The following is a 19961-nucleotide window of genomic DNA, read 5'->3' as shown; positions in this document are numbered from 1 at the left end:
TTGTAAGGGGTAATGAGTTAATGTTTTCTTCTTCCTAACGTCACGTGCTATTTATGAAATAAGTCAGGATTAACGTCTAAGTGTTTTTTTTTAACAAAGAAAATATTGAACATCAAAACTCAACCTTCACCCTGAATCCGCTTAAATGTATAGAATTTTAAAATCGGACAATTAGAAATGGCTTGTTTAGTGAGAGAGTATTATGTGTCAATTTCTCCATCATCTATCTGATTCATACAAATTACATCCAATAACAAACATTAAACCAACAATTTTGTAATGCCACTTGATATTTTATTTTACTAGGCAATGAGATAATACCAGAACCTTCCCATGCGGTCCTACCAAATTACATACAAGCACGTGTGTGTGTGTGTATATATATATATATATATTCATGCATGTAGAGAGAGCGAGAATTTAGACAAGTGTTCCAAAGCGAATAAAGTGATTGAGAGGATAATGCATTCAAAAAGAAAGAAAGCGGTGCGAGAAAGCAAAGCAAGAAAGAAAGAGAAACAAAGTTTGGCAGCTTATCTGCAGCCACGCACACAAAGAATCCACTCCTCGTCACCCCCACGCTCACATTATTCCCTTCCCCTTCTTCATCTTCATCATCATCATCTTCCACACATCTCTCTCTCTCTCTCTCTCTCCATTTCCATCTTCTTTTATTTGATATATTAATATGTGTCAAGCTGACCTTGCTTTCCTTCACTATTATGACCGGCCATGGAAAAACCAGCTCCCGGTCTCAGCCGTGTCACCACCGGTGATATCAAAGAAACAGTGTGTTTGCTCTCCAACGCAGCACCCCAGATCATTTCGTTGTAGGCAACATCATGGAGAGTATGTTTGGGGTACTGCTGTTTCTGTTTCTGCAAGACAGATGACCACACATCACCACCCTGCTTCTTCTTGTTCATGATGTCAGTCAGTCAGTCAGTCAGTCATCACCTTCTTCATCCTGTTTTCTCCTTTATCAGATTAGATATGTGTTTCTTGTTTGTTTATAGCTTCCTCTTCTTCTGCTATTATGCTATGACATGCATATCAGTATTCAAGATGCTAATTCATGATCATACTCATCTCTCTCTTTCTATGTATCTAATCTACCTGCCTATCTATCTATGTGTTTGCTTTTGTGTGTGTGTGTGTGTGTTTGTTTGTGATCAAACACTAATGCTGAACCAGTCCATCTTTGTATTTTTGTGACTGTGTATGAAGTGAACAAAGAGCTAAACTGGATAGCTGGAGGATACAGCAAGTGAAGGCGATGAATATATCAAGGGGCTATTAAAGACAGCATCAAGATGGATAAGCATCAATGAAAATAATGAGTTCATAAAGATTTCCCATTTTCTTCTATTCATCAGACACATTAATGGAGCTGGTAACAGAAGAAACAAGAAAGCATATGAACTGTAGAAGGGACTGTAAACAAGCTCTTATCACACAAGCATAGCACTTAATATTATTTACTTAAATATGGTAATCATGCAAGTAGCTCATTTACAAATTGCCACTGTTTTTGTTTGTTTTGGCATTGATAATTACCCAGGTAATAATGATTATATAAGAATTTATACATCAAACTGAAGTATCGGAAGGTTAAGAGAGTATAAACCTTACAAGCAGGCTTGAAAGGGTGTTTTTTACACATTAGAACCCTCTGATAAGAAGCCAAAACTGCCATCACTGCACAACATTGAGAATAAGCATTAGTGTTAATGCTTAGTGAACAAAATAAAGGAAAACAAAGTAATGAAAGAAAGTTGGAATTACTAACCTCAGGATAGCAATTCTGACGAATAACAGTCTGATTTTCTGGGTTTACATTCACTTCACAAGATACTCTTCCCTGGAAAAAGGATACATGCATTAGAGCATAGCTATCAGAGAAGCATCTGTCAACAATATGCTAATACTAACTATGGTAAAACTGTACAAGAGATAACTGCAAAAACCAAGCCATGACTAAGGTTTTCAGGAACAAAACATTACCTTTTATAAGACATAGCAACACTAGTTTCCTCATAAGTTAAGCTAGGACCAGATAATTAACTTTGGGTATTTGTGGCAGGACTCATAAAGAACATATATACACATTATACCACTTCTAGGTGATATGTGAGACCTAACTTTGAGGTACCAAGCAAACAAAACCATATGAACGAAGGTACTCATGGAAGAGGATTGGAACACTCTTGAGAAGAGAAGGGTGCCATAAGGAGTTGTTCAACAAAATCTAACAGGTGAAATAAGGTTAACAGAGTTACAATTAGTCACTAGAAGTCATACCCCAGTTGAGTACTTTTCAATGAGATAACAAGCTCCCAGTTGAGCACCTTTCAAAGAGATAATATGCTCAAGTACCACAGCAAGAAACATCCATGTCTATTATATTCACAAAGTACCAAAATGTAGGAGGGAACAACTAATATAATGAAGAACTTCCATTGAAATTCTTCTACTATCTAATCAATAAACATGCCAATTCTTTTGCAACTAACAAGTGGAAATGAGACCAATTGGTAACATCACAATAAGACTATAAGCTAAAAGTATGAAACACTCATGCTCAATATCAGATTCCAAACTATTAAAACCCATTGATTACAATCAAACCTGAAACAGTTACTACAGTTGAAAACATGAAGTTTAATCCAACAAAACAAGAAGCTTTATTAGAAATCCATCTCGCAATTGGAGTGCTAATTCTCATGCTTGACATTGTTTTGAGAAAAGAAACCACAAAACCCATGCATCAATATTCAATTACAATAAAATCAATCAAACTTGATAAATTCTTGGAAAAAAAAAATAAAAAAATCAAACTGTTTCTTTCCAGATTTCTTTTAAATTAAACAAAGACAATGAAAAAAAGAAGAAGGAAAAAAGAGATCTTGATGAATACCTGAATGGGGACATCCAAGAAGAAGAGGTGTAGCTGGCCTTCAATCTCAGTCACAGTATCAAAGGGAATGGACCCTCTGGCAAGATCTTCAATCAGATAGAAAACATCATTCAAAACCCTAATCCCATCCAGACGCAGCATCGCATCGATATACGACACACCACGAGCCCTAATATGCCCGCCTTCCGATCTCACCAACCCAAGCCTCCTCCCTCGATAACCAATGGCCACGACCATCTCATCGTAGTCCAGAGAGAAGAAATCCCGGTTCCGAACCTTAACCTCGAGACCGATGGAGATGTCGAGGGAGATGCTGGGTTTGGTAGCGACATGGATGCTGTGGAGGCGGAGGCGGGTGACGGAGACCTCGGGGTCGGAAGGCCAGAGGAAGAAGAGGGAGGCGGCGATGATGGCGCAGATGAAAGCGAGGGAGAAGAAGCAAGAGGAGGGAACGAGAAAGGAGCAGCAGCGGCAACGGTGGCGGAGGGAGCGGCGACGGTGATAGGAGGGGAGGAGGACGTAGGCGGGGGGAGAGGGGCTCTGGAATGGCGCCGGAACGCCGTAGTAGGGCTGTGAAGAAGACGGCGAGAGAAGCGGCGCTGTCGCCGGAGTTCCCGGCTTCTCCATCGTCGACGGTGATGTTTGGATCCTCTGGTGGGGTTTCCTCGTTGGTCTTTTTGCTTAGAAAGAAACGTGCCAATCAGAAAATAACACGTGTAATGTTTGACTTTTGAATAATAGACTAGTGATAAATTAGTGAGGATTGCTTCACTTTGAAGTAACTTGGAAAACTTTATTTATGTAATTATATTTAGTTATTATATATATATAAAAAAAAAGAGTGGAAATAGAAAAATTGTAAAGAGTTTATATACACCGGCATTGACCCTCTATCAAAGATGTGGTTTTAGAAATTAAAAATATCAAATTTGAGGGTCGCTGGACATAATAATAGTGACATTAAAGATGTGATTTGAGAATTTAAAAATATTAAATTTAAATATCACTGGATATAATAAGGACATTAGATCTTTTGATTGTGAGTTTAATGACATTTCATGTCATTAAGAAAGGTATACGAAGTGAATGTTTAATTCACAGCTTGTGTGCTAAAATGCATTTATTGTATTTGTAAATTAAAAAAATTGTGAAATCATAATAATTTAATACAGAGCAGGATTGATTGTTTTTAATATTTTGAAGTTGTGTGGGTCAAAATAAGGGGAAATGTCATTCTATATTGTTTAAGGATAGAATCAGATAGATATGATGCAAGTGGCTATTTCTTATGCTCTCACTCTTTTTCATCAGGGTAAGTATCTCCCGCGCTGACTCATGAAGCAAGTTTTCAAATCTGATATAAGTTTGTAATTTTTCTTTAATTTGTAATCTTTGTTTTTGTTTTTTTTTGTTTTTTTGTCTTTGTTTGTGTTATTTTTCTGTCTTTTTTTATTTTGATCTGTAACTTTTAAACTCTTGTGTAATTTCTGTTTGTTATCAATAAAATAGCTCATCCCCCACCCCCTCAAAAATATATATATATATATATATATATAAGAATTTGTGGGGTAAAATTTGAACGCTTCTCATGGCTGTCCTATTGCAAGGGTGATTCTTATAGTTTTTTTTAAAAAGATCAAATTGGGTGCATAACTTTTTATTAATAAAAATCATGCATGTACCCTTTATTACAACCAACATTATTTACACCTACAAACCAATAGCAGTATGGCAACATATATAAATCAAAATTCATGGAAAGCTAATAATAATAACTCGTGCATGCAGGCATTGCATGCTTTTCATACATTCAAACAAGAAGGAGAGTAGAAACAAAAACAACAGCAAGACTGAAGTAGTACAAAGCCTTGTGAGTTTCTGAAGCTGCATTGTTAGGGTTGGTTGGTGATGCTCCGGGAGATGTAGACGGCACAACAGCAGAGGAAGTTGGAGGGGCGGCAGAAGAGGAAGTGAGCTTGTGAACCATGATCTCCACCTTCTGGCCTCCGTCACAGTGGCCGGGAAATCCACATATGAAGTACCGCTGACCGGCTTGCTTGATCGGAATGGAGTCATTGCCGGTTATGAAGCTTGCGAGGAGAGACTCCGTTGTGCATGTAAAGAAGTCCGCCTCCTTCACCTCCAGTACATTGTGGAATTGCTTGTTATACTCACTGCATCACATATCATTTCACAACCCATTTCAAGTGAAATATAAGGATTTTTATGTCAGCCCCATGTTTTTAGAATTGAGGGAAATGTGGAACCAGACTAAAAGAATCTTTGATCTAATGATATTAGTCCCACCGTGAAAGATGTTTTATGAAAATTTTCATTGTTTAGGGTTTAAAACGCCCCAGATATAATAATGCCAAAAAAAATCTCTAATTGTGGAAACAAGTTGCAACCCAACACCCATATCCGTCCGATGAGTGCACACAAACTCAATAATTAACTCCTGGTAGCGTGCACTTCCCTTGACATGTGACTTATCTGTATGATCAATAATAATAATAATAATAATAATAATAATAACATCGATAGCTAAGCTATCAATTAGATTTGCCTCCACCACCCATGGTATGTTTTAAATTAATATTTTATATATATATTTGATTTTTCTTTATTAAGATTATTTGTTTATTTTTTTAATTATTATTATTTACCTTTAAGCCAAACCTATATCTTATGTTTTTTCTGAAATTAGATAAATCTTTTCTTAAAAGATCAAAGTAATCAATTATATCATTTATTAATATCTTAATTTTATTAGTTTTTAACATTGTGGATATTTAATAATTAACCATCTAAAAGAATATAATAAAATCTCACATCGCCCAAAAAAAATAGGTTACTGCATATATAACCAAAAAATCATATTTATGTATAACACCTACAAATGATCATTCATATAATAAACACTTCTTAGATTAGTAGGATTTATTTAGGTTGAACAGAAAGGCATTGTCAAATGTCATTTAAATAAATAAATAAATAAATAAATAAATAAAAACATGGAGAAGGTTCTCAAAAATTTGTGGAACAAGGGTTAAATTTAAGTAATGTACAGGTTTTCATAATTTCTACTTTCAAATCCAGCAGTGTGGTGAGTAAAGGTTGACAAATGTTGTACAATGAATTCAGGTCCAATACTTATATGTGCCAACTACCAAGTACCAACAATTATGATTTTGCAAGGAATGAAAGACTAGATGGCCAAGTCAAAGAAGAGTAACTCAAGTAGTTGAACTAGCAACAGGAACAAGTACCTAATAAATTTATTACATGTCATAAAATTATGGATGGAAAAGGCACTTGAGATTGATTTGACAGCAGAAAAAAAATAAATACATAAATAAATAGTAAATTACAAAAATTAAAAGTCCAAGAGGTTTACTTGTTAGAACCTATGAATAAGCCCATAAGTTTTGGATTGTTTTTGGTGTAATTATTTGCAGTAAGTCATCATTTGTAACAATTGGTTAACTTAATGGCCATGTATGAGATATGTTTAGTATTTCTTTCAAAAGCTACAGCACTATCAACAGCATCTTCAAGCAAAAGCTAGTTTGTAATTTACCCACATAAAATAAATGCAGGTTCAGAGAAAAAAGCATGCAGATTTAATTCTGAATATAAAGTTCATCAACTAAATGAACAAATCTTAGTCATGAAATCCAAGTATTGCATCATTAAAATCAAAGACACTCTAGATGGCAACAAAATTAAAAAAAAATATATATATATGAAACTTAAAAGCTTAAGGGCTCCATTTTAAAGAAAGTTCTGATAAAGAAATTGAAGAGATGATGGTAAGAACTGACCAATGGTGTCACCAACGCGGAAGGTCTTTGATGAAGCCCAGGCAGTATAGTTCACATTCCCAATAATCGTCCACCCTGAAGAATCCCCAACCTTGTAAACCTTTCCCTGTGATGGCCCTATAAAGAGAAACAAAAAAACCAGAAACATGGCAAGGGCCTGTGATCCCATAAACTTAAAAGCAATAGGAATGGCTGAGACTTAGAGACAACAATAGATAAGAATGGAACTTGGTTAGCTTATATAGCCATATAAACTGTCATTGTTCGTATACCTGTGTAAAATATAAGAGAGAGAGTAATTACAAATTTTATAAGGGGCATTTACGGAAAGAAAATACCTTTAATGTTTGTTTGGCGGCAATGAATGCATAACATTACTTCTCCAACTAGTCTGAAGAAGAAAGAGTACTTCCTGGGATCCTGTAAGAAACAAAGCCAAAAAATTCCTTTGACAAGATAAAGAACCTGCGTAAGTTACCAGCAAATATAAAAACATTTATTATAGACAGCAAGCAAATCAATATCAAATGATGGATGCTTGCTCGACTGGCAAATTTTCTACTGCATAACTTTGAAAACTATCATGACAAGACATTAATAAGGGCAAACAAAACCAGAGAAAATGAGCCAGTGATATTGTGACATCTTTTTTTCTTTTTTTTTCAGGGAATTAAAGTTCTCTTGTCCAAACAATTAAAGGTGCACCAATGTGAGAAGCACATTGGTTCAATTAGCGCAGGAGAAAAACTGCCCGTCTCCACCCATAAAGAAAAAGAGTAGAAGAAGGTAAAAACAAGGCACTGGAGTATTGCAATGGCAACAGGGAACAGCTTATATCCTCAATTGCACAGTTAGGATAAATGGGATAAATAGTTATGAGCTGGGGGATGCACAATCAGATTCGGCTTTCAATTGCTTTAATTCCACAATTTTGTTAGCCAACTCTAACTTGTGCTGTTTCTTCAGATATTCTTGGGCAATAGTCATTACTATTCTGATGAAAAAGTTCAGGACCATAATCCACACAATGGTATTCCACACCAAATTAAAGGATAGGTTCAACTGCTTCCCCTGCAAAACAAAGTACAAAAGTGTAAGTTCAAAGAATAGGAAAAGGCAGCATCCAGGCAATGTGAGATGGAATACCAAACTCAACTTGAATTTGATAAAATTGCCATTAAGCAAAGGATTGAAGAAAAAGACACCTACCTTCACTTTTGAAGGCACAGGAGCAGATAAATACTTCTCCTTGGCCGTATGCAATTTGACAGTGATCTTGGGCAGCAAGGATGAGAATCCAGGAATCAAACCAAGCAACCATAGTAGCTCATTTTCCAGCAATTCTAGCAGTTGATTGTTGCAAACCAAGATGATAAAAACAGTCTGGATTATGAAAAGCAAAATTGCAGGCAGATTAGAACTATCATTAGTAATTGTTTCGTTAAAATTCCATCAATTCTAGCAATTGATAGTTGTAAACTAAGATGATAAAAACAGTCTGGATCATAAAAAATAAAATTACAGGCGAATTTTAACCATCATAAGTAATTGTTTATTAAACTGACTGCCTGTCACTTGCTGAATTAGATGTTATCATGATATTTTACAAATGAAGGACAAACAACAAGGCACAAGCCTCTTGAGCTCTCTATAGTGGAGAGGGCCAAAATATCCCGATTTTATAGTGTACAAAATTTTACTAGGGACATCGAAACTCCAGCAGTATATAAAGGTTCATGACAAAAATCACAAAACACACCTGAAGGTGAGTCTTGATTATAGCCTTCCCAAGCAGGGTAGCAAGAAAGAATGTCCAAAATGAGACTCCAAATTGGCCACACATGATACCAGCAAGATCAAATAGTGGATTTGGTACCTAAGAAACATAAGAGATTGTGGATATATAATCTGCCAATTAAATTGCCAACAAATAAGAGTTGAAAAAAAAAATGATACTAAAAAAAAATGATGTAGAAACAAAAGCAAGTTGCAAAAATGTAGCTGTGATCTGATAAAAGCAAGCATGATTAAATATAAAGAAAAATAAATAAGAAATTTTGGTTTCTTCGTTATCCAGCAAACCATCAATTCATACCCCCATCATTCAAAATGGCCAATTCCAGATTTTATTGATTGACACCAAGATCTCAAATGAAACATGCAGAAAATTCAAATATAGCTTCTTAAGGGGAAAATCATTAGCTGAAACTTGAAGAATCTACTAAAATTTAAATATGAGCCAACTAGCAATAAGTACCAATTCCATGAGTAAACATTGTAAAAATGCTATCACAAAGTTGCAAAGTTCAAAACTTAGTTATAACATTGCTTACAATACAAGGAATAAAGTTCATCCAAGCTATTCAATATCAAACTTAGTTGTATGGTCAAGGGAAATATAAAGTCCTGGTATTCCAGAATTTCAGAGAGAACATTCTTTTGTCATACTATCCCTTTGAAACGGACTAAACTTAATTTGCATATAATTGAGTCACCTCTTGCATTGTTTCTTTTGAGTGTTTCTGCATAAGTACCCATTGCAAATCGGGAAATTGCACATATATCTCCGTAAATATTGTTATTACATATATTGCCCCACAAAACCAAGATTGCTGCCTTTATAACCCCATGATTAAATTCCACGACTTATGTTATAAATATGATAAGATATCCACAATAAACCCATCAATATATAATCTCAAAATATTCTTTCCAGAAATGGCTAGCTGTGGCCTCATGGCTCACACACATTGCTAGCCCGAGGCAGGTGATAGTCACCCACATGCAGCAATTGTCAAGACATACTTGATACTTCCCTTGCCGGCCTCATGAGAAGCTATTAGAGCCCTGGATGGCCTCGCACATGAGACTTCCTGAGAAAGTCACAGCCCATTAGAGACTTGGTGATTATACACATAGCCAAGGCTGCCCCTAGCTCCTTGCACAAGGTTGACTAATGTGAACACTAGTCTTCTGTGACAGATTGGAACAGAAACATGGACGAGGAGCTCTAAGTTATATGCAGACAATGACAATTCTATCTTTTAGAAAACAAGGTAAAATTACAAACCAAATTTTAACAATGACAGAAGGCAAGTGAAGGCTCTAGGGTATAAATATAATGAACTGGGTTTATATACATACTATTACAATATTAGGGAGTTATGTGCCCCGCATCTGTAGAGCTAACTTCTAACTATTGAAAAATAAATAAACAAACAAATAAACAGATAAACAAACAGAATTGTAAGAAAACAGAAAGAAATCCATAATATTAACAAACATTGATGGACGGTAATCAAAGTTAATGTCATTGGAAAATCAGGAAGAACTCCGTAATGTCTTGGTGCAAGACCATGTAAAGAAAAAAGGAGAAGAAAACTAACCGAAGCAAGTGCTAAAACTGTAAGAAAATTAAGATGTCGCGAATGAGAAAATAGCCAGCATTTAGCTTTCTTGAGCAGAGTAGAAATAATTCCATCTTCAGAAGAAGCGCCACTGGAAGAAGTAGCATCAAGCTCCTCCATACTTCCTACCTTACTTCCAGATAAGCGTGCTGTAATATAATCTTATGTTAAACTAAATAAGAAAATCACGCAAAGCAACTTAATCATATCTCGGAATTTTATCCTAGATACTACAAACAAACTTTTTGGAAATAATAACTTATGGACCAGTGTGAGAAGGGCAAGGGTTTAGAGATCAACTGATGGTAAAGCATGCGACTTTTTCACATAAAAAAACAAAGCAAATAAATGAAACATAATTCTAGAATTCATTAGCACTCAATATTCTAAAAAGATTGTGACAAGCTATCTAAACTACTCTCGTAGTTTCCCAGATCAACCAAACCAACAAATTGACAAAGCCCAAGAGGATTTTCAGCTGGAAAGCATGTCATTTAAAAGAAATTATATAGGTTAGGTCCTTTACTTTACCCACTTCACACTGTTTTTGTACCTAATCTATTACCAACAACTTTATCTCTTTTTGCCAACAATAATGACACTTATATTGAGAAAATTCTGGGAAGTATATTAGTTCATTTTGAAGCAAAAAATCAATGTTAAAAGAGCATGAAAAGGCCAATCAGGCCTGAGGCACAAGTGAACAATCACTTTCAATAACTGTTAAGTCCACCTTTCCTAATGGTATCAAATGCTGCAGAAGTTGAAATTCCTGTTTCACTCATATCATCCTTCAAATTTTGTAACAAATCATTTAGTTGTTCTAAAACAAGTCTAAGTATTTATAACGACATAAAATTAAAAAAATTAAAAATCAATCCCATCTGATAAGCTATCCCTTCACACGCCCTGATGGAAGTTCATGAAACATATATCAAAACAATCCCAGTAGAAAAGTAACAGAGAAGTGATGAAAACTATGAAGCCAAAAACAAAGAGTGCACTTAAAAGGCAAGGCCTGAGTGCAATACCCAGAAAGAACCAATTAATGAAAACCCAAATGGCCATTAAATTGAATATTTTGTTTAGTTAACCTGGGATTTAGCAACAATTGGAAAGTAAGTGATGTCTCAAAATGATGGGTGTTATATTGCATTTAAATTATGACTGCCATAAGGTATTACAGAACAAACTTTCTTACTATACATGATTCTAATCAGCAGACATTTTCTTAAACTTTAAACCCTTAATTTTTAAAGTTGGTGTAGTAAACTATTACACACAAAAATTTGTTAGGAATGTACCTGCTCTCGCAATAAAATAAGGAGGAAGCTCGCCTAGGGCAGTCCCAAGGCCCCACAGAATGGCCTCAAACAGAACCTGAGGGAGAATGCTACTTAGTGGAATCCTAACTCGGGAACCAGTAACTGGTGGAAATAAAGGAGGTCCAAACTCCAAACAATCCTTCCCAAGCCATGAAGGCCCCCTATTCAGTTGTATGGTGTCATAAGGGGCACTTTTCAGATCGACCCGACCACATTGTGATGCTTTGATTGTAAAAAGGGCAATATGGGGACCCAAATACAGAACAAAAGTATGTAATCCAAAACCTGCATCACAGCAACCCAAGCTGATCAGCACTAACCAGATGGGTGGACCATACATGGATCATTTCGCACAAAGATTCTTCAGAATATTACAAAAATAATCTTGAAAGTAAATTAAACAATAAATAGAAATTACAGAATATAAATCTCCAAAAACATATATCACAATGCTAGATTAGCTGTGGTAACCAAGTATCAGCACATTTTCAGGTGTTTAGCTAAGATTAAGGGAAGAAGTGTCAGTACAACAACCTAAAGGTAGCTGTTGTACACACAGACACAATCAAACATAACATGAAGTAAAAAAAAAATCTAACAAAAGTTAAAATAGTCCTTTTTGGTAGATTGTAAAAATCTTAGAAGTACTCACCTAGTCCTATTGACGATGCCACACCAAGTGCCACCCACCACAAGCAAAATCTGGAATAATTAATAATCTCTTGAACGTGCTGCATCCATATACAGGACAACAAGTCAACAACAGCTAATTTGATAGATCACTCAATTATACCAAGAAGCATGCCATAGCATAACATTGGTTGACACCATGTGGCATCAAAATATCCGCAAAAGGGGTGCTCTAATGCTTATTCAAAAAGGCGTTTTTACAAGAAAGCTTTAATGTGACCATCACCCAAAACCCAACACTAGAAAATAAAAATAAACAACTTGGCAAAGAGCATTGAAATTTGAGTTACCATTGCAGTTGATGAAGATTATAAGCCACCATGGAAGTCCACATGCAAAGGAATGAGATCATGATGGTTTGATATCAAACAACTCTATAGAAGGATTATTCAATTTGGATTGCAATAGTAATGGAGAATATTTTCTATTAGATTAGACCATGCTGGTTGAATAATAATAGATGCTTGTCCTATGAATTGATGTGCACTTTTATGATACGCCAGAAATACATAATTCAACAACCATACAACAACTATGTAGGAGAATTACTGACATACCTTTTCATGTGGCCCGTCAATGCTTATAAGCAGGACCCAGAAAGCAACTATCAGGATACTCAATACCATAAACCAACCACCTTTTCTCACCATATATAGAAGTGATTTTTTAAGGTATTGAACAACACCAAAAAAGAATAATTGTGAAGTCTTAAAAGGTTGAGCATACAATGTCAAATTTTCTAGATCCAATCGATGCTTCTCTTTAAGTCCTGCAAAAAGCAAGCACATTTAAAAATTATTACAAGATTATAAAGCTGTATAAATCAATCAAATATTTCATATCTAGGGTCCCAATATGGTATGATCAATAGTTTACTACCTATAAAAATATTTCTATGTGCAAAGACATAAGTAATACATATTATAGTCAAACACATCATGCAAAATGGGTGAGGCAGAATTTTAAAAAAAAAAAAGCGCAATCCTATTCAACAGCTGAGTAAACATTGGTGCAACATTATTTTGGTGAAAAGGTGCAAAAGGAAAAGAAGCAAAAATGTGGTGAACAAAAGTAAAAGTCTCTCAACAATATCTTAGATTTCCTCAAGTTTTTCCTCTTAGGTAAATTAAATGAAGCATTGCATTCATGGTCCTCATATGCGTTTTCTATTTGAAGACAGGATAGTATAAGTGGAGAAAAATGAACTAATTATGACAATTCTAGATTTCTGATATCTCTGCCCTTGACCTTTCTGAGCTCAGGTCAATTTCATAGAAACTGAAAATGGGAACCATGTTTAAAACTAGGATTTTTTTTTATAAATGTCTTAACATTTATTCTTATGTCATTTTAAGTTTTATAAAGAGCTACAAACATGTATTTTGTTTTGTGTTATAATAAAAGCAAATATTTACTAAGTCTAGGCGGAGGAAGAAAATGGCAAAATTGGATACTCTTCATTGAGTCCTGATGAGAAAAAGTGCTCTCATGCACTCCTAGCTCGATTGCCCATTTTAACTAAACGCTTGCCTTGATGCTATCCAGAATCTAAATTGGCATCCCTTGCCATATGACAAAATATGACTTCTATGGTCGCCACAGAGTTTGTAGATTTAGGAAAGCCCATCCTCATGACTTATACATCAGTAACTATCACTGCTGTTCAGTTCCAATTTCTTAGTCTAATATCCAACCCCCGCAGATAACCACAGAGACACACAAAATGGATATTTTGAGTTCACATACAACCACTACTTTTTTTTTTTAATGAAAAGAAACAGTTCCAACCTACAACTCCCACATTTATTCCAGTAAATAAACGATTTAGAAACAGAAAAACAATTCCAATTTGACTGCCATGAATACAGGTCGAGGGTTCCACCTGGTCAAAAATCGAGTGACACTAAAAAATGATTTAAAATGACAACCACAAGAAAAAAGACAAAAATAATTAAAGAAAAACTATTAAAAAATTGTAGAGCTAGAAACTAGGTTTCCAAATGCGCATCGATTTCTTCACTTTCGACAACAAATCAACTGAATCGCTTACACAAACAGCAATTTAACATTAAATTCCAAAAATAGTCCAATCAATCAACGATCCGGTGCCCTAAACAAAGACAAATCCACAAATTCAAAAACACAAAACAAACAAACAAACAAGAAAATCAAGTAAACGATAGCTAAGAGTTCAACAGCTCACCAGAGATCAACCTGTCGAATTCCTCCTCCGACGAAGGAGACGCAACAAGTCCACCAGATGCCATCCTCACATACCACCGCCGAACTCCAAACCCTAAAATATTCTCCCCCAAATTCACCGCCGAAGCAAAGTAACCGGATCAAAAACCTCCAAATCAAAATGCAGCGGAGAATCCCAATAAGGAATGCTTAGGGTTTGCAAATCAAACTCCCGATCCGGAAACCCTAGGCTTGCTTCTCCGATCCATCGAAGAATCGCATAGAGCTTCAATCGCTCTCAAAGAGACCCAAAACAAATAAACAAACCGTTGCTTCCGTTCGCAAGAGAAACGGAGGGTAATATTTATAATTTTTTATTTTAATAATTTTGATTATTTTATTTATTTATTTATTTATTTTTTTGACAAATTTTGATTATTTTTTTTAATAAAGGCGATGATTTCGAAGTGTGAATTAATTAACGGGATTGTTTTTTTTTTTTATCTATACCCAATAAAATCACATAATTGTCTAATTGTCCCACAAAAGTTTCTGAATTTTTTTAACAATAATTAAATCTTACATTTACTATAAATATACATGCATGTAAATATGTAATGTGAATTAATTTCTAAAAAATATGATATAATTTGCTAATATAAAAATTTAAAAGGGGAAGTACAATTTTATGATAATAATAATTTATTTAAAAGAGTTTTAAAACTAATTGAAAAATAAAATGTACATTCCCCTAAACAAATGGTTAAAAACAGTATGATAAATTCATGTATTTTTATTAATATTTATAGTTGTTTTCACACTCATAAATTTTACCTTAAAAAAATTTATACCTGTAAAACAAATAAACTTTAAGACATCATGACTGGTGCACCTATATTCTTGTCTATTTTTTGACAATGTTTATTACAAAAAAAAATCTAAGCATGGATACAAAGTCTATACTCAGTAAGGTACGTTTGGTTCAGCGATAACGTAGAAAAGATTACTACGTAGACGCTGATAATATGAAAAATATTACCACGTTTGGCGATTACACCGGTGAGTAATGTGGATGGTAATATCACATTATCAACTTATAAATATTACTACGAAAGTGAGTAATCTTATTACTACCAAATTTGGTGTCTATTTTGGATTATCAGCAGTAATTTTATAACTTTTTTATATTTTTAACAAATTGATTACTACGATAATCAAACACTGTGAATGAACTATTCCCGGTAATAAGAGTTCCCAACCAAACATGGTTATATTAAATTACCGTAATATTCCCAACCATATAACATTCCCACTTATATTATCATGGTAATCTCATTATATGGCAATATGTAATTACCACGAACCAAATGACAATACAAGTAACTTTTTAAAAAAATTTGGGGAAAATTATATGTTTTTGATAATATTTAAAAAGAAGAAGCTTATATACAAACAAAAAGTTAATAAACTAAAGTTTCGATCTTTCCTTGCTATGGTTTCTCGCCAAAGCAATGGTTCTTCGAGCTTTCAGCCTTAAAACAAGGGGATTGAACTTCGATCTTGAGAGAAAACCAAAGTTTCGATCTTTCCTTGCTATGGTTTCTCTCCGCTTTCCCTTCTCCTTCTCTGGATCCCCAAACCCTCTTCCTAATCCTAATCGAAGCCCCAGATCCTCCCGCCGCTTCTCTCCGGCCATCGCCTTCGCCGCTGCTGCCGCATTTGGTGTCGGAATGAGCTTCGCCGTTGGCCGCAAACTCTCAACAAACCAGACAGACGGCTCGGCTGAGAAGCCGTCGAGATCTGAAGCCCCCGTCTGGGCTTCCCTCTCTCTGACTGGCGCCCCTGCTGAAACCGCAGTGGAGCCCAGGACCGGTGTTGCTTTCCCCGCTGTTTTGGATGGCTCCCGGCGACTCCTCGGAGTTGGGCTGCGAAGGAAGAACATCTTGGGTCTGAAGAATATTGATGTTTATGCATTTGGTATTGCTTTCTCTACCTTGTTTGGAATTCGTCAATGTAGTTCAAAATTTAGCATTTTTATTTCAAATTCTGTGATTTATACTCTCAAAATCTTGGATGGTTTTGCTTATATTCATTAATTTTTGTATAAAAATGGAAATTTGAGAGTGAAAGAGGAATTAGTTTCTTGGGAGCAGGTGCATCTCTGCATCAACTTGTTTCTTCTGATAAGATCATAAGATAATGGTTTGTATTGATCTCTGTTTGTTTAAATGCAGGAGTTTATGCTGAGGAAAGTGATGTGCAAAAACTGTGTGAGAAATATGGATCTCTTTCAACTTCTGAATTGAAAGAAAACCAGGAGTTCTTTGCTGATGTTTTGGATCAGGATTTGCGAATGACGGTGAGGCTTCAAATAGTATATGGAAGACTGAGCATTCGGTCTGTTCGTAGTGCTTTTGAAGAGTCTGTTGGAAGTAGACTGCAAAAATTTAGTGGATCAAAGAATGAAGAGCTGCTTAAAAGGTCTCTTTTATAGTTTTTATCTTTGAATTTCAAAGTCTGTTTCAATTATTACATTAGATATTCAAGTAGAAAGGATTTACTTATTCCGATATGTTGCGGGTATATGAAATGAATTCTCATTTCTATTTATGATAAACTCCATCCTTTCGATAAAAAAACCCGGTGCTCACTTGATATACATGTGTTCTGTAAATGTTCTTCATTATAAGCATATCCTACAATTTCACTTTTCACACCCATCAAGTGATACATACAATTCTGGCACCTTAATTATTGCAAATTTTGGCAAATCTTTGGTTTTAGTTTATCATAATTTATTTGACAGTTTGGAATACTCTTTCCTTCATTGAACAATTACATTTTAATGTAACAATTATATTAGTTCTTTAGCAAAAAACATAACAATTCTATTAGTTGTATGGTGATTTTTTTTGTTTGGCTTACACTACATTGAAGGAGATGACTTGACCCTGTATAAATAATGTTGCGTTGATTTTGAATGACATCAGGAGTTTCCAACAAGTTGTCTTTCTTTTTACAGATTTACATCCTTATTTAAAGATGAGCAAAAGTTACCACCTGGTTCTACAATAGATCTCTCAAGAGAAGAAGGATACATCCTACGAACAAAGAGTATGTAGTTTTTAATTAAGTTTCCATTCTATTACTTTGAATGTTTTTCCGTAAATCTTAGAATGAATGTCTTCATATTATTAGACCTCATGTGTGCTTTGGGTTCATATTTTCTCAAACTGAAAATTTGCTTAAATGATCAACTTGCCTTTGTATGCACAACAACTTATATTTGTTAGAATTTACCCGAAATTTCATTACACTTGATATGCTCTGTGTTCTTGGGGATATTTTATCTACTCTTTTTAGTGATGATGATTGCATAAATCTTTGTAATTTGGCCACTGTCGAGAATTATAAGCTTGGTTAAAATCTTTTATGCTTCGATATTGAACATGATCACAAATTAAAATACCAATGTACTAAGTCAAACTTCATCTTTGTTTGCTATAGTTGATGGCAAGGAAATGGGGAGCATCCAGAGTAAGCTTTTGTGCCGGTCTGTGCTAGATCTTTACATTGGCGATGATCCATTCGACAAACTTGCAAAAGAAAATGTCGACCGTGGTTTGGTATCTCTTCTTCAGAACTAGACTCTTTTGTTACTAAAGAGTTCCTGACTATGATTTCAGGAAATTTTTTAGATATTAACCTGACTTCAAATCACCCATTCTTCAAATGAACTCTGTGTGCATGAACTCAAAATCATTATGTAAAAGCAAGAGCTTTGTTTTGTGCCACATTTTATCATTTGATCAACCTAAATCTTTGGTAGACATGTTCCATGTGTTGACAGCTTTTGTAAAGGAAATGTTGGAATGGAAAATGAGAATTTTCCTAGTTGTGTTTCATGCATTTTCTCTTGTTGTTTCTTAATTTGTGGGTAGTAATCAAAGGCCAAATTTAATTAAGGGAAAACTGATGCCAAACATCAATCTCTTGTTTTGAGGGAAAGAGCTCAGAGAGCTATTTTATTAATTTAAAAAAAACAGTTTACAAAGAGTTAAGTTACAGGCCAGAACACTTAACAAATTACAAAATCAAAATAATAATAATAAAAAGAGAACTACAGGACAAAGAAACAACGAGAAAAACCTAAAAGAAACCATTGGATCTAAGCTGCTTCATCAGCCATCTAGGTAACTCCCTACCTTTATGATATAAAGAGACTTCATGGTGCTGGAGACCATGCAAAGCTAGAGCGTATGGGACCCTATTCCAGCTCAATGGAATGGAGTGAAGAGAAGGAGATCCCATTTCACCTAGGAGATTTTTAATGTTTTGCATCTGCTGAACTAGCCTCCAGTCTTCAAAATTAGTTCCTCTCTGTATTGCCTTGATAAGCTCTGTGCTTGATGTCAGCAATGTCTTGACCTTACAATTCAACCTCCAGTTGAGAATAGCCTGCAAAACAAAATTAAGAGCAGAGACTGCAGCCTCTATACTAGAGATCGCTGGCTTAAATCAGATACTAGGAAACCAAATCCTGCTATGCGTGATTCTGCATTATAAGCATAAGCTATCATCAGAATAGGACTGTCAGTTTGAGAAAAAATAGTCATGATAAAATTGCTCCTTAAATGAAGAGAAGAGGTAGATATATACTCCCATGACATGACCAATATCCCTAGTCGAAACCTTATGACAGTCAGTCAAGCTCCTCGAACCTGAAAATATGATTACACCTTGCCTTCCAAATAAACCACACCGTAGCCGCAATCACAGATTGAGTAAACATATCATTGCCTGTTAACTCTTGATCCAGTCAAAGCCCCGAAGACACACCAAATCTGCTAAGTCTTGGGACAATTAAGAAATAGGTGTGTGTTCTGCAGTTTCCGGCATTAATTTGAAAAAGATACACATATCTTGAGGACCAAGATTTAAACGAAATAGATAATCCATAGTTTTAACAGCTTTGTGCAACATTAACCACATAAAATGTTTAACTCGTGGAGCGACAAAAAGCTTCCAAATCTTGCCCCAACCATCCCAATGAGAACCTAAAACCTTACTGTGATTGAAATAAGAATATATCTTAGTGGAAACCTTGGTGCCCGGAGAATTAGGAAACCAACACCATTGATTATCTTGGTCATAAGTAACTCTGCTTTGACTCAGAGTATTATCATTAAGATTCCTATCAAATATATTGTGAAGACTAGCAATGTTCCAATGAGTGTCCACTAAAAGGTCAGCTAACTGTAAGACATTATAATCTACCTCCATGTTTAAAAAGGTGGGTTTAAAAGCAAGTGGGAGCTCAAAATACCAGGGATCATTCAGAATGGAAGTCTTGGCTGGATTTAACTGGTTAATCCAAAGGAAGGGTCTAATAATCTTTGCAGTGCGAAACATACCTCTGTACAACCAAGAGCATTTAGGAGGACAGGAACCATTCCAAATATCAAATTAAGATCCATGATAGAGACCCACCAAACATTATGATTACTGAGCTTACTAACCACATTTTTTGCCATTAGAGATATTTTAGAAATGCCCAAATTTCGAATTGATAAACCCCCTCATCAGCATGATTAAGTGTCATTTCATCCCAACTGAC

At 35.1% G+C, this 19961-nt stretch overlaps 4 protein-coding genes and 1 long non-coding RNA gene across 5 annotated transcripts; 2 read left to right on the top strand and 3 right to left on the bottom strand.

Annotated features, from left to right (window-relative positions):
- The first annotated feature begins 281 nt into the window (after positions 1–281).
- Positions 282–1595, top strand: LOC120267725. Its single transcript, XR_005538547.1, has 2 exons — positions 282–945; positions 1228–1595. It is a non-coding gene; the product is annotated as an uncharacterized LOC120267725 (long non-coding RNA).
- On the bottom strand, positions 1463–3641 carry LOC120267724. Its single transcript, XM_039275402.1, has 3 exons — positions 2918–3641; positions 1790–1861; positions 1463–1698 (listed from the first exon to the last, which is right to left on the bottom strand). The coding sequence occupies exons 1-3, from the start codon at positions 3542–3544 to the stop codon at positions 1696–1698; spliced, it is 702 nt and encodes a 233-aa protein (XP_039131336.1). The 5' UTR covers positions 3545–3641; the 3' UTR covers positions 1463–1695.
- A 936-nt stretch (positions 3642–4577) lies between these two features.
- On the bottom strand, positions 4578–7062 carry LOC120266867 (mavicyanin-like). Its single transcript, XM_039274515.1, has 3 exons — positions 7014–7062; positions 6742–6858; positions 4578–5098 (listed from the first exon to the last, which is right to left on the bottom strand). Exons 1-3 carry the CDS (start codon positions 7060–7062, stop codon positions 4728–4730), a joined length of 537 nt encoding a protein of 178 aa, XP_039130449.1. The 3' UTR covers positions 4578–4727.
- A 302-nt stretch (positions 7063–7364) lies between these two features.
- LOC120266887 (vacuole membrane protein KMS1-like) lies at positions 7365–14665 on the bottom strand. The gene is made up of 8 exons (XM_039274536.1): positions 14367–14665; positions 12721–12932; positions 12126–12204; positions 11453–11758; positions 10128–10297; positions 8501–8617; positions 7951–8124; positions 7365–7812 (listed from the first exon to the last, which is right to left on the bottom strand). The coding sequence occupies exons 1-8, from the start codon at positions 14428–14430 to the stop codon at positions 7615–7617; spliced, it is 1320 nt and encodes a 439-aa protein (XP_039130470.1). The 5' UTR covers positions 14431–14665; the 3' UTR covers positions 7365–7614.
- Positions 14666–15821: 1156 nt separating this feature from the next.
- LOC120266551 (fatty-acid-binding protein 1) lies at positions 15822–18138 on the top strand. Its single transcript, XM_039274191.1, has 4 exons — positions 15822–16321; positions 16579–16825; positions 17367–17458; positions 17852–18138. Exons 1-4 carry the CDS (start codon positions 15856–15858, stop codon positions 17989–17991), a joined length of 945 nt encoding a protein of 314 aa, XP_039130125.1. The 5' UTR covers positions 15822–15855; the 3' UTR covers positions 17992–18138.
- The last annotated feature ends 1823 nt before the right edge of the window (positions 18139–19961 follow it).

The sequence above is a fragment of the Dioscorea cayenensis genome, chromosome 8, assembly GCF_009730915.1.
Source record: "Dioscorea cayenensis subsp. rotundata cultivar TDr96_F1 chromosome 8, TDr96_F1_v2_PseudoChromosome.rev07_lg8_w22 25.fasta, whole genome shotgun sequence".
Classification (NCBI taxonomy): domain Eukaryota; kingdom Viridiplantae; phylum Streptophyta; class Magnoliopsida; order Dioscoreales; family Dioscoreaceae; genus Dioscorea; species Dioscorea cayenensis.
Note: the sequence above shows the minus strand (reverse complement) of the source record. Positions and strands in the feature narration are given on the sequence as shown.

Coding starts and splice junctions, on each gene's coding strand:
- LOC120267724 (XM_039275402.1), bottom strand. CDS start 3,544: ATGGAGAAGCCGGGAACTCCGGCGACAGCGCCGCTTCTCTCGCCGTCT. Junction 1,862..2,917: donor TCTTGGATGTCCCCATTCAG/GTATTCATCAAG, acceptor TCCTTTTTCCAG/GGAAGAGTATCTTGTGAAGT.
- LOC120266867 (XM_039274515.1), bottom strand. CDS start 7,062: ATGCCCCTTATAAAATTTGTAATTACTCTCTCTCTTATATTTTACACA. Junction 6,859..7,013: donor CTCTCTTATATTTTACACAG/GTATACGAACAA, acceptor TTCTCTTTATAG/GGCCATCACAGGGAAAGGTT. Junction 5,099..6,741: donor CCGCGTTGGTGACACCATTG/GTCAGTTCTTAC, acceptor GAAATGATATGT/GATGCAGTGAGTATAACAAG.
- LOC120266887 (XM_039274536.1), bottom strand. CDS start 14,430: ATGGCATCTGGTGGACTTGTTGCGTCTCCTTCGTCGGAGGAGGAATTC. Junction 12,933..14,366: donor ATTCGACAGGTTGATCTCTG/GTGAGCTGTTGA, acceptor TGCTTTTTGCAG/GACTTAAAGAGAAGCATCGA. Junction 8,618..10,127: donor CAGTTTTAGCACTTGCTTCG/GTTAGTTTTCTT, acceptor TATGTTTCTTAG/GTACCAAATCCACTATTTGA.
- LOC120266551 (XM_039274191.1), top strand. CDS start 15,856: ATGGTTCTTCGAGCTTTCAGCCTTAAAACAAGGGGATTGAACTTCGAT. Junction 16,322..16,578: donor TATTGATGTTTATGCATTTG/GTATTGCTTTCT, acceptor GTTTAAATGCAG/GAGTTTATGCTGAGGAAAGT. Junction 16,826..17,366: donor AATGAAGAGCTGCTTAAAAG/GTCTCTTTTATA, acceptor TTCTTTTTACAG/ATTTACATCCTTATTTAAAG.